Source organism: Podarcis cretensis (assembly GCF_951804945.1).
Source record: "Podarcis cretensis genome assembly, chromosome: 9".
Classification (NCBI taxonomy): Eukaryota; Metazoa; Chordata; class Lepidosauria; order Squamata; family Lacertidae; genus Podarcis; species Podarcis cretensis.
Window position 1 is genome coordinate 15309008 of NC_137178.1, and position 13454 is coordinate 15322461.

The window sequence follows — 13454 nt, forward strand, 5'->3', positions numbered from 1 at the left end:
TGCATCCGGCCACATGGTTCTGCATTTTGCGACCTGACCTCCCAGTAGCAGCCAACTGGTTTCAAGAAGGAATAGCATGCTGGCTATTCCACGAGGCTAGATAGAGCATTCGAGTCAAAGTAAATAAAACAGAGATTTCTGGCTTGCTCCCAGTGATGTTTAGCTGTGAAAATAAATGTCTGGCAGTTCAGCGGCTTTGCTTTGTATTGTTTTTGGAGCAGAGGAGGAGAGCAGAGTTGCAGCTGAAAAACTATGTTTACTGTTGGGAAATCACCCTCTCCACTTATCAATTAGACCCTAGGGGGGCTGTAGGAAATTATCATTGTTAACAGAGCCTCCATGGGGATCAGCACAACATGCACACTCCCTACCCGGCGATTAAAGGCTATGAAGTTTTGCTTAGGAAGGGGATTTCAGCCCTTGGCTGGTGGTCCTTTCCTATGGCACAGTTTCAACTGGAACCCTGCCCAGTACTACCTTTCGATGTGTCTGCAGCTGTGTCTTGGATGCTCTCGGGAGGCGGAGGCGGGAAGGCACCAGCTGAAGGAGGTCCGAAACACATTTGAAATACATTCCACTCTTTTGCTAGGAATCCGATGTCTGCGCAGAAAAAGCCCCCACACCCAAAAGAATGTTACACTCCAGCAGCAATGACCTACAACTGAGGGTTTAATAACTTAAATTCTCCCCAGAAGGTCAGATTCTTGCTGTAGTTCTCAGGCTCGGTGGAAGAGATTCCTTTCTGGTTCGGTATGCAGTATGACTTGTTTCTTAGGGGGTATGTTGCTAACAGCCAATTCTGTGTGTTTGGGGGGCCTCCAGACGGGCAGGATTTTGCAGGAGGGATTCTACGGCATTGAAATATACTTGGAGTCCTGTAGTGATTTCATGCTCTTTATTGCATGTTGTAAAACAGTGATTGAATTGCCCCCCAAACCTCAGGCTTTTATATACATTATTTACACAATGAGTCCCATCTGATTGGCTGATTCTGCTTCCCTCCTGGAGCCTGATTGGTCTTTTCCTGCAGGCCAATCAGCTGTTGCATTCTACGATCCTACCAGCCTAATAGGCTGATTAACTTCCTCCTGGGGCCTGATTGGTCTTTTCCTGCAAGCCAATCAGTTATTGCATTCTAGGATCCTACTTGCCTATTGCTCTAGGATCCAAGCTTAGTACATAACAGGCATACTGGGAAATTGAGGCTTGTGCAATTAAAGTGGATTAAAGCACAGTTTCCCTAGAGCAACGCATCCACATTTAAGAAGAAATATACATTTTGCAGTTAGGAAAGTGACAGGGAAATGCATTGAAAAGTGTGGAATGAGCACATGATTTGCAGGATGGATAAACAGCCCCAACTTGAACCAGAAGGAGTGCTCAGTGTTGGATAAGCTCCAGCGCTGAAGGCCTTCTGGCGGTTCCCTCCCTGCGAGAAGTGAGGTTGCAGGGAACCTGGCAGAGGGCCTTCTTGGTAATGGCGCCAACCTTGTGGAATGCCCTCCCATTAGCTGTCAAAGAAATAAACAACTATCTGACTTTTGGATGACATCTGAAGGCAACCCTGTTTAGGGAAGTTTTTAATGTTTGATGTTTTATCGTGTTTTTAATTTTCTGTTGGGAGCCGCCCAGAGTGGCTGGGGAAACCCAGCCAGATGGGCGGGATATCAATAATGAATTATTATTATTATTATTATTATTATTATTATTATTATTATTATTATTATTACTATTATTATTAGCTCCTGCAAACACGTCCAAGGGAATGCTCAGGAAAGAGTGGACATAATCTAACCTCCATGTAAGCTTTGTGCAAGCAAATCAGGATTAATGTTTGATAAATAGGTTGTTTGGAGGAGCCCTTTGCTGACTTGGGTAGGTGTTTCATTGGGTTTTCTGTCCCTGGGAAATGAAGTTGCCAAGTCTCAAAGCAGTTCGACAAGGCTGGCCTGAGGCGTTTTTGCTGCCAGCAGCAAAGTACAAGATGGCATCCTCTTCGTTTCACACACGTAAGCCAACTGGATTGGCAGTTGAATCTTAGCACTATCAGTGCAGGGCAGTACCTTCCTCCACCACAACTGAAGACATTGGGCTTGTTTTGGAAATGAAGCCTGGTGCACTGGCCTCCAGCAACTTGCGCCCTCTCCCTGTCCCCTCCCAGCATTTGGTGCCTTGCTCTGCCAGAAGGTACAGTCGATGCAGCACTTCTGGCAGTCATTAAAACCAGGCCTTCTTTGTTATATTTTTATTCCATTTTTCCACGAAGTAGTTCAGGGCAGCAGCATATGAAATCCTTTATGTATTTTTAAATATACTGCTTGCACGCCAAAGTGCCTTCTAAGTGGTTTACAACTATATAAAATCGATTATAAAAACATGCATAATTGAAATGCGCAGTAATAAGTCCACCAGAGCACTAAAACATCCTCAATTAAAATATACAGTAAAACAAACTGGTTGAAACACATGACAGTTAATACTGTTTTTTTATATATATAAAAAACGCAGTTAAAGCACTAAGACCAGAAGTTTACATTCCTTTGGGCCAGTCGCTCTCAGGATGACCTACCTTAAAGGGTTGCTGTGAGGATAATAATAATAATAATAATAATAATAATAATAATAATAATAATGTGGTACCTCAGGTTAAGTACTTAATTCGTTCCGGAGGTCCATACTTAACCTGAAACTGTTCTTAACCTGAAGCACCACTTTAGCTAATGGGGCCTCCTGCTGCCGCCGCACCACCAGAGCACGATTTCTGTTCTCATCCTGAATCAAAGTTCTTAACTTGAAGCACTATTTCTGGGTTAGGAGAGTCTGTAACCTGAAGCGTATGTAACCTGAGGTACCACTGTAATAATATATTATTTATACCCCACCCATCTGGCTGGGCTTCCCCAGCCACTCTGGGCGGCTTCCAACAAAATATTAAAATATCGCAATACAGCAAACATTAAAAACTTCCCTAAACAGGGATACAATGGATGGGGGACCATGTGCATCACATTGAACGCCTCCGAGGAAAGGGAGCAACAACGATGCATGGTGTGCCATTGCTCCCCATTTTATCATCACTGAAATCTTGGGATGTAGGTTAGGCTGACCAGAGAGCAACTCACCCACCCAGTGTCACCCCATAAGATTCCTGGCTGAGCAGGAATTTGAATCTTAGTCCTCCCAGTTCAGTTCCAGTCCTGTAGCCTAGAGGTTGGGAATAAGACTTGGCTGTTGGGTTAGATGGATCCTTAGCGCGCACACACACACGCACGCACACACACACACACACACACAGAGAGAGAGAGAGAGGAGGTGGGGCTGCCTACTTGTCAGTCACCTGATTTCACAATGATGCCAGGTGAGCCATTTTACCTTGGCAGCATCACTCAAAGATCCCATTTGATGCAAGCAGAGCTTGAAGTTGCTGCCAGTCAGCTGATTGGCACCAACTTCAAGCCCTGCCTTTTTGGCAGGAATCAGCTACTGTCTGGAGTTGCTAAGCAGGTCCAGTATACCTGAAGGAGCGTCTCTACCCCCATCGTTCGGCCCGGACACGGAGGTCCAGCTCTGAGGGCCTTCTGGCGGTTCCCTCGCTGCGAGAAGCCAAGTTACAGGGAACCAGGCAGAGGGCCTTCTTGGTAGTGGCACCCACCCTGTGGAATGCCCTCCCACCAGATGTCAAAGAGAAGAACAACTACCAGACTTTTAGAAGACATCTGAGGGCAGCCCTCTTTAGGGAAGCTTTTAATGTTTAATAGATTATTGTATTTTAATATTCTGTTGAAAGCAGCCCAGAGTGGCTGGGGAAACCCAGCCAGATGGGTGGGGTATAAATAAATTATTATTATTATTATTATTATTATTATTATTATTATTATCCAGAGCATAGCTGATGTTAGCTGGTTGACACTGACTTCAAGCCCAGCTTCGAGGATGGAACCTGTGACTTTCTGCATGCAAAGCAGATGCTCTATCACTTTGACTTTCCCTTATAATATACAGTGGTACCTCAGGTTAAGTACTTAATTCGTTCTGGAGGTCTGTACTTAACCTGAAACTGTTCTTAACCTGAAGCACCACTTTAGCTAATGGGGCCTCCTGCTACTGCCGCGCTGCAGGAGCACGATTTCTGTTCTCATCCTGAAGCAAAGTGCTTAACCTGAAGCACTATTTCTGGGTTAGCAGTGTCTGTAACCTGAAGTGTATGTAACCTGAAGCGTATCTAACCCGAGGTACCACTGTATTGTCCCAAACAGCAATGCATAAAAGGGGCCACATTCTAAGTGGCTACTGCATGTTTGTGGCGGCCTTAGCTCATCCTTTGAGGACCATAGGTCTGTCAAAGCGCAAGGTGCAATTGAGAAATTAGTATTACATCTTCATGAAGGTAGGATTGTCTAGCACCACCTGTTAGTGAACTTGATTTGTTAGAAGTATTGAATTTTATGTCCAGAACACGAGATGTCATGGGTAAAATGAACTTGTTGGGAGAAGCAGGTTCCCCCACATCCATACATGTTTGTTTGGCTCTAGAATAATGTCTGAAAAGTCCAGGCTTATACGTTGCTTAATATTAGGCCGACTCAATGTCTGTTCAAATGCCCAGAGCCCTTTTAGCAACTCACCGTGAGTCACCATCTTGGAGAAGTGTAGAGAGAAGCCATTGGTTGAACACAATACAAATAGAGGTATTGAATCAAAAAGCTTTTAGTGGTTTTCAGAGTTCTGTTATAATGGGTAACTGTTGGCAGAAGGCCTGACTTTCATTAGGCACATTAAAAAGTATCCTGGTGCAGAAGGAAAGTCTGCTTTGAAGTATTTGCTTATCTGTTCTTTGTGCCGTCCACTCCTTTTGAATTTGTGAGCATTGTTTGGGGCCGAGCTTGCTAACCTTGCTTTCACGTTTTGTGTCTTGCCAAAAGCATTTTCCAATTCAGTTATCCTCAACACTTGTTGCAAACAGATTCCAAGGCCACCTACCTGCTTCCCATGTCCCAGGTCTGGTGGCAGTGGAGACGGAGAGAGCCCAAAAAGGCTTGCTTGGGTCACAAGCTCACTTGTTCTGCAGGTCTGCCTGCACCTGCCACCTGCCTGGGCCATCATCCTGCCGCCTAATAATAATAATAATAATAATAATAATAATAATTTTATTTATACCCCGCCCTCCCCAGCCAAGACTGGGCTCAGGGCGACCAACACCAAGTATAAAAACAATTGATTAAAATACAACTTAAAAACAAGATTAAAGTACAACATTAAAATGCAGCCTCATTTCAGTGAAAACTCAAATCAAAAACGCGGGGCATACCGGGGCATCACTGTGGTCTGCTTGTGGCAATAACAGAGAAAGTGCAGGAAGGCCTGTGTGGTTTTCCCACTTGTCTGCTTGATAGCTCTACTGCGCATGTGCATTTGTTTGACAGCATGATTACGGCTGAAAACAAATTTGGTATGGAGACCTTTTAACCCCAGCATGACTTCAACGTTTTCAGCACTCTTTCTGCTGCGGTTCATCTTCTGCTAAAACTTACGTTGTTCATCTCGCTACCAGCAATGGCCAAGGCTAACACAATTAACCATGCAAATTAATTTTAACGGAGGGGAAGCATCAAAAACAATGCAGAAAACGATGCCATTCATGTGTGCCAAATACGTGTGGGAGTGCAAAGAGACATTTTATTCCCACTCTTGTGATCAAGTGCAGCCTCCCTTAATTAAGATGGTTGACAGTAGCATGAAGACAACACATATTAAACATGCAAAATTCTCCACTATAGGATGTGGTGATGACCTTGATGGCTTTTTAAAACAACTGGGAAAATTCATGGAAGATAGATCAATTCATGGCGATTGGCCTTGAGTGTTATATGCAACTTTTGCCTACAGAGGCAGTAAGATAATTGCAGAGGCATTGCTGGCATCTGTGGGGCTTTGGGTCTTGATGTCAAGGACCCTCCTTTCCTTCTGCTAGTCTCCCTCTTCTCCGATTGTTTGCTTCCAAATAACAGATACTGAGAACAAACAACAGAGAAGGCCGTCTGTCCGTATGAGTGTCCAGAGGCATCTAGCTAATCACCTTTAGACTGCTGTCCTAGATGGACTTTGAGCTGATTCAGCATGAAAATTCTTATTTTCTGTGTGTGCATGCATCAGAGTTTTTTAAGATGCTACTTTATCCTCTACAGGTTCTGCCTTTTGACCTTTTTTTCACGTCTACAATTAAGCTGGAACTGTATGACTTGATCTGTTATGCTGGGGTGGAGAATCAGTGGCCTTCTAGATGTTGCAAGACTGCAACTCCCATCATCCCTGACTTATTGTCCTTGCTGGTTGGGGCTTCTGGGAGTTGGGATCCAGCAAGACCTGGGGGAAGCACATCCTTGCATTAAGATGAAGCACCCATGTGTTATTGGTTGCCTGACAGGAGCTAGCCAGCCTCTTCCTTCGGCCATTTTTACATAGCAAGCTTTCCGCTGTGGGTTGCCATCCGTGGCTGTTTGGCGGACGGCACTTGACCTTGATGGGTCACATGTTGTGCAAGTCACTTGTGAAATTGGGCTTGCAGCGGAAGGCTGAGGGAAGTGCTAGAAGAAATAATAAACTCAATGCATACATGCACCATCGTTTGGTATTCAAAGCACTACACACAAGATCTGTCTGTGCATGTTCTTTGGGCAATGTGGTACTCTCTTGACATTTGTCAGACTACAGTTCCCATCAGCCTTATGGCCCGTGATCCTCAAAGTGGTAGTCCAACAGCATATGAAGGGCACCATGTTGGCTACTCCTGCTTTAATATTTGGAGTCAGACTTCTGGGAGGCCTCGTGCAGTGGCAAAGCTTACTGAACAGGCAGCTCTGCAAATTATTAACTGGTTTATTAAACTTGCAGTAGCACGGTGGGGGCAGGTGGTTGAGAGAGAAAGACTCTCCTGGGCTCACATTGCTTATGAAAAAAATTAAATAGAAAATGTACGCACAGCCTTTTCTATTTTTAGTAAAAAAAACCCACAGAAACAAAATCCAATTCCCCAGATGTTTGTCGGTCAGTTAAACTCCTTTCCCGGTTGGATTTGAAAGGTGACTTTTTCTTCTTCTTTGCCATGGCTGTTGAAATAAGAGAGAAACGGGCTTTGATTACTCAGCATGAAAGTAGAAATAACATGGAACTGGAAGGGGCGAAGGAAAAGATTAATGGGGCTGGAGCGGGAGGGAAGAAAGACGCTCATGTGAGAGGCAGAAGGGCTCTTAAGCTGCCACACGTGACTGTTGTTTGAAGTCAACTCAAAGTCAACATTTAAAAAAGGGGAAAAAGAGAGAGAGAGAGAGAAATCAACCTTGCAGAAACCGTACAAGCTCCCTTTGCCTCCCTCACATTGTTTTGCTTGCACCTGCTGCATTCGTGCAAAGGGCTTGAGCAGAAGGCACTACGGCAGTAGTAAGAGAAGCAACAGCAGCAGCAGCAGCCTTTGAAACACTTGCACTGAGAACAGTTGGCACGGGCATATCTTGCGGGAGGCGTGTATTCCTCAGCAGATTCCCTGGAACTTGGTGGCTGTGCTGCTTGGCTGCTCAGCTGCTCAGCTGCTGATGCCGCCGGGGCTGATGCGTTTGCCGCGGGGAGTCGAGGGAGCAGGAGGAAGGCTACAAATCATCCAGACTATCAGAAGGGGAGGCGTTTCCTTGCATAGTAATTGGGGAAAGGAGAAGCCCTTTGAAGAGCGTCCGTAATGGACAAATGTAGCCTTTTGGGAGATGCTGTCATTATTTTTGTCCCCCAGCCACATTTGCAGAGATAAAAAGGAGTCGGCGAGGAACATCCAAGGCAATTCTTTGAAGCCCCTGTTTCTGGTCATTGTTCTCATCTTCTGCTCCCGCATTGCTATTTGCTGACCTATCCCAGTGGAATCTATGCCCTGCCTTCCGCATTTGCTCCACCCTATACAGTTCCAGCTGAGAAGAAGCACCAATTCCCCACGCCAAACCCTGCCACGAGACCCCCCACGAGGCACCTTTCGTGGACGATACACCTTTACGTTGAAAGTCTTTTGTCGGGACGTGGCATTGTCGCCGTTCAATGGGAAATGACATTTTTTGCAAGCTGGAGGAGCAGGGAAGAAGGAAAGGAAACTACCTGAAATCACTAGCAAAGAAGGGGTGATCCCATATCTCCTTTTAAGAGCTCACTGGCCACATTCCACCAAGACCGGGAAGATCAGAATTTAGGAAGCTCGGGGAGGAGATGCCACTCAAAATAGTGATAAATGTAAATGATGGATTGCAGTGTGCCATCTAGAAGTGGGTTTTAGCACATGCTTTTGGGTTGCGACTATTTCTCTGGCCTGCATGATGCCCGAAGACAGGAATACGGGGGTCCGTGCCTCAGGTGCTTTAGCATCATCCCCCTTTGTTCCCAAAACTACCTACAGAAGAATCAAGCGGTGTTTTAGTTTCCGCAAAGGTAGGTGCAGTTTGTCATTGTCATTGCCTTTTCTTTCCCCCCGCTCCCCGCTTCCAGAGCCTTTTCTGAAAGGTTTGGGGTTGCGAGGAAGAAGAGCTGTTGTGTTTTGAATAGAAATTCGGAAACAAAGGGCAAGCAACAATAAAAGACGCCAACGCTTGCTAGGCTGGTTTTATTTATCCTTGATTTGTTGTTGCACGGTTACTGAGTCTTTCTTCTCCAGTCTGCAACCCGCAACTGGACATTGTTTTAACGGCTCCTATAGGGTTAATTATTTTAAAATTACTGTGCACCAGTGCTAGCAAAATCTGTCAAGCACCAGGGATGCTGGCAAACCAAGAACACTTGGTTCCGCTTTAGCGTGGAAGAGGGCTAGAGCTCCAGCTGTTAGAATTGAAAGATGTCTGATGAGCTAAATAGGGCTTGCAGTACACACACCTGATTCTTTCCCTGTTAACATTTTTTTTTTTGCAGTGTGGCTTCTGCTTGCTTGCTCTTCTTCTGCGGCTCCATTTCACCTGCAGCAGAAAATGTCTTCAAACTTGTTCTCCCACCCCTTTCCTGGAATGTAGTGCTTCTAATCAATGCGTAGGATTTTCGCTGGGCATGTGTGTGCATGCATGTGTGTCTCAGCTCAGCTGGTGGTCATGGAGGAGGAAAATTGGTGATACCAAAGAGTAGAAATGACAAGATTGCAGGGTATAAGAACATTAGCAGAGCCCTGCTGGACCAGACCAAGGTTCTCTCTGCTCTATAGTATCCTGTTTCCTGTAACAGCCAGACAGATGTTTCCTGGAAACCCACAAGTGAGGTGTAAGGGCAAAAACCTTCCCACATTGATTGCCTCCAGCACCTGATATTCCGAGGCACCATGCTTTTGCATTCAGAGGTTCCACTTAGCCATGTTGGCTAATGAACCTTCAAGATCAGAGGCAGTTCATCCTTGAGTGCGCAGTATTGTAAAATATTTATACGCATCAATTCTGAGAACCACAGGAGGTCTTTTCACAAGGATCCGGGAAACACTCGGTCATCAATATATGGAGTTGTGGGAGGTAGGGGGGAGATGTACATAGGAACCTGCCTCGGGTCAAGGGTGGCTTTGATGAATGCTTTACTGCTAACCTTATACTTCTCTCATTCAGTTTGTTGCCTTTGGGAACCTTTGAAGAGGTGAAGATAAATCAGTGGCTGTGAGCCAGTTTCCTATGGCCGCTCGGCATGTGGCGAGGCATTTGGGAGGGGGTTGGGCAGATTGCATCACGCATGTCAATCATTTGTCAAAGGGACAAATTGTGCTTTTACATTCCACTGCAAACTGGCCTTCTGGGGCATGGGCACATTGTGCAGGGTTGTGGTTGTGGGCTTGTGATGAACTATTCAGACAGGCCTCTTTGTCACAAGTGTGGGAGAAACAAGAGATAAGTGAAACTCTCCCTCTCTGCCAAGAAATGCTGTGCATCTTCACAGCATTCCTTGACTGCCTTTGAAAAACCTGCAGGTATCTTTTGTCTTCCAAAGTTGCTTCCATTTTTGCTTCTCAGAAAATTCAGTGGCTTACCTCTAAGGATATGTGAAATCGCCATCAGAAATTTTAGCCTCATCAAGAATTATTTTTGTTTCCCATAGTTCATGTCCAACGTCATCTTAGGTGAAGTTTGTTTGTGGAATTGAAGTAAAAAGGTTCAGAGCACCTGCTTATCAGATTTCTAAGGATAGTTTTTGGTTGATGTTGCATGAGTGCATGGACCATATTCTTGGGAGATTTGCAGTCTACTGCATGGCGCCTTGGACACTGTCCATTGAGAACATTGGACAACAACCAGTCAGCCTTAGGTTTGCTGGGTGCAGTTGTAATAAATGACTCCTAGAAGTAGGGTATAATGCCAAGGTGACTTTCCAACCTCTCCTATGAAAAATGGCTTTTGATCTGCCATATCTGAACAATTGTGGGTCAGTACTTAACCTGCCATCTCTCAGCAAGGTAGTGTATGGCAACCCAACTTCTGAATTCTTTTGTGAAAACCGTTTATCTAGATCTACCATTTATCTAGATCAATCAAGATTCAGAACAGAAAATTGAAGAAAGCAGAGAATTGGAATAAATGGACAGTTCTCTGAATGGAGAGCTGTAGAAAGTGGAGAGCCCCCAAGGATCAGTATTGGGCCCTGTGCTTTTTAACTTGTTCATAAACAATCTAGAATTGGGGTGAGCAATGGGGCAGCCATGTTTGCTGTTGATACGGAATTGTTCAAGGTCACTAAAACCAAAAGAGATTGCAAAAGGGTCCAAAAGGACCTCTCCAAACTGAGTGAATGGGTGGGGAAATGGCAAATGAAATTCAATGTAAGCAAGTGTAAAGTGATGCATGCCAGGACAAAAATATATATCTTAATTTCACATTTACACTCATGGGGTCTGAACAGGCAGTGACTGATTACGAAGGAGGCAGTGGGGTCATAGTGGACAGCCTGATGAAGATGTCGACCAGGTGTGAAGCAGCTGTGAAAAGGGCAAATTGCATGTTAGGGATCATTGGGAAAGGAACTTGATTGTAAAACAGTCAATCTCATAACACTAGAATACAAATCTATGGTGTGACCACATTTGGAAAATACTATGTGCAGTTCTGGTTGCCTTGCCTCGAAAAAGTTTATTGTAGAGTTGGGAAAGGTTCAGAAAAGGGGGGCCAAAATGATCAAGGGGGTGGAGCCATTCTCACATGAAGAAAGGTTGCAGCGTTCGGAGGTTGTTTGTTTTAGAAGAAAGATAGAAGTTTTACCATTGTGCATGGCACGGAGAAAGTGGAAGTAGAGAAAAGTTGTTCTCTCTTTCCCATAAAACTAGAACATCCAAAGAAGTTGAGTGTTGGAATCTTTGGGGCAGATAAAATAAAGTACTTCTGCAAGCAGCCCATAATTAAACTATGGAACTCTTCCACAGGAGGCAATGACGGCCACCAAAAGATGGCTCTGAAAGAGGATGAGACAAATTCATGAAGGACAAGGCTATCAATGGCTCCTAGCCATGATGGCTATAGTCTACATCCACTATCAGAGGCAGTAGGCCTCTGAATACCATTTGCAACGAATCATAGGTGGGGAGAAGGGACGCGGGTGGCGCTGTGGGTTAAACCACAGAGCCTAGGACTTGCCGATCAGAACGTCAGCGGTTTGAATCCCCATGACGGGGTGAGCTCCCATTGCTCAGTCCCTGCTCCTGCCAACCTAGCAGTTTGAAAGCACGTCAGAGTGCAAGTAGATAAATAGGTACCGCTCCGACAGGAAGGTAAACGGCATTTCCACGCACTGTTCTGGTTCGCCAGAAGTGGCTTAGTCATGCTGGCCACATGACCCGGAAGCTGTACGCCGGCTCCCTCGGCCAACAAAGTGAGTTGAGAGCCACAACCCCAGAGTCGGCCACAACTGGACCTAATTGTCGGGGTCCCTTTACCTTTACCTATAGGTGGGGAGAGTGTTGTTGTGCTGACGTCCTGCTTGCAAACATTCCACAGGCATCTGGTTGGCCACTGTGAGAACAAGATGCTGGAGCAGCTGGATCACTGGCCTGATTCACCAGACTCTTCTTAGGTTCTTATGTTAAGTGATCACGGCTGGCATATATTTGTATCTTGCTTTTCCACTCAGGAGCTCAAGGATGTGTGTATTTTCCCCACCTTCCCCTTTTAACAGCCCTGCAAAGTAGGCTAGGTTACGTTAATATATGTACATAAGCAGCAGTTCTTGTCAATAGGTGCAACGGACCCAATCCGTATACCATGCACCAGGCCCAAGAAATCCTGTTAGCATCCCTTGCTATCCCTATGGGGTGGAGAAGGACAATTCTGACAGTTTCCATTTATCTCCATTTCTCCTTTTCCCAGGCCTCATTGCAATTCTGTTCTCCACATTTCCATATCACTTTGTGATTTATTATTTTTTTTTTAAAAAAGTCCTCATGAAAATTCAGTGGTGAATAATGTTAATTTCCCCTCCCAATATACACATGTTGCAATGCAATTTTGCCTGATGCACATATTTTTGCTGTGCAGCTCCCCTGAAAGTGCTGCATTTTTGTATTTTGTTTTCACTAAAATCTTTTTATTGACACTTTACCCTAGTATTTGCACTTCTTGGCTGGAAAACTGCTTTACAAAATTCAGAGAACTGTGAACTTTGAAGGGTGACTGTCTTTGGGTTCTTGTAGTGTTTGAGGATGTGCAGATTGGCTGAGTTTGTCCTTAAATGCAAGCCAAAGCCAAATTCTCCACCATCCCAAGTATGAAATCCCCAGAGGGCAGCCTGCATGTTCCAACTTGTGGGGAGATATGAAAGGAATAAGATGGGAATCTTCTCTGTATGAAAGCGTTTCAAGTAGCATTCTAGACGTTTGGTAAACAGGTGAAATCTTAAAACCACAGCTGAACAAGAAGTGGTATTTACTTGTACCTGGGTTTGAGAGCTTTTCACTTATTGCTGTCCATCCTCATGCTCTCTGTTCAGACCCATCTCCCATTTCTGCTGCCTGAACTTCCCACACCCTCCTTTGTACTGTGCTAGTCCCAGGAGAGGTGAAAGCGGTTATTAGGCAAGCACCACCACTCCACTAGAAGTATACAGCAGAGATGTGGAGTGGTTGCTAGGCACCCACAGCGCCACGCAGTTTTTAATTCTTTCACCGCATGTGCCAGAGGTGCCACTAGCTCCAGCCAGCTGAGGGGTAATGATGGTAATGCCAGTGGACACTCTTGCCAGCAGTAGGACAGAGTTACCTGGCCAGGGCACCGGGCCCATTCATAATATATCTATTGGAGGAACAGTATGTGCTCTTGCCTTGCATCTGACGTGTTCTTGGCTTCTGTTATGCTCCAGCCATAACTATTCATGGAATGTTCAGAACTTGGTGAGAATATTAACTGTTTCATCTGCAGACAGTCAGTTCTGCGCTCACCCCCGCTTTTTAATTTAGCCATTCCAGGCGTCTCAGGGAGGAA

The 13454-nt window shown here is 45.1% G+C and overlaps 1 protein-coding gene across 7 annotated transcripts in view; it reads left to right on the forward strand.

Moving 5' to 3' along the window:
* Positions 1–13454, forward strand: part of ARHGAP24 (Rho GTPase activating protein 24) — a 415806-nt gene that overhangs the window by 347123 nt on the left and 55229 nt on the right. The window contains exon 1 of one of the 7 annotated variants that reach the window (XM_079990835.1): positions 8005–8460. The exons of the other annotated variants lie outside the window; for them this stretch is intronic. Within the exon in view, the coding sequence (XP_079846961.1) occupies positions 8346–8460 (115 nt within the window). The 5' untranslated portion in view covers positions 8005–8345. Of the gene's footprint in view, positions 1–8004; positions 8461–13454 lie in introns of those variants that run through there. 7 annotated transcript variants of the gene reach the window in all.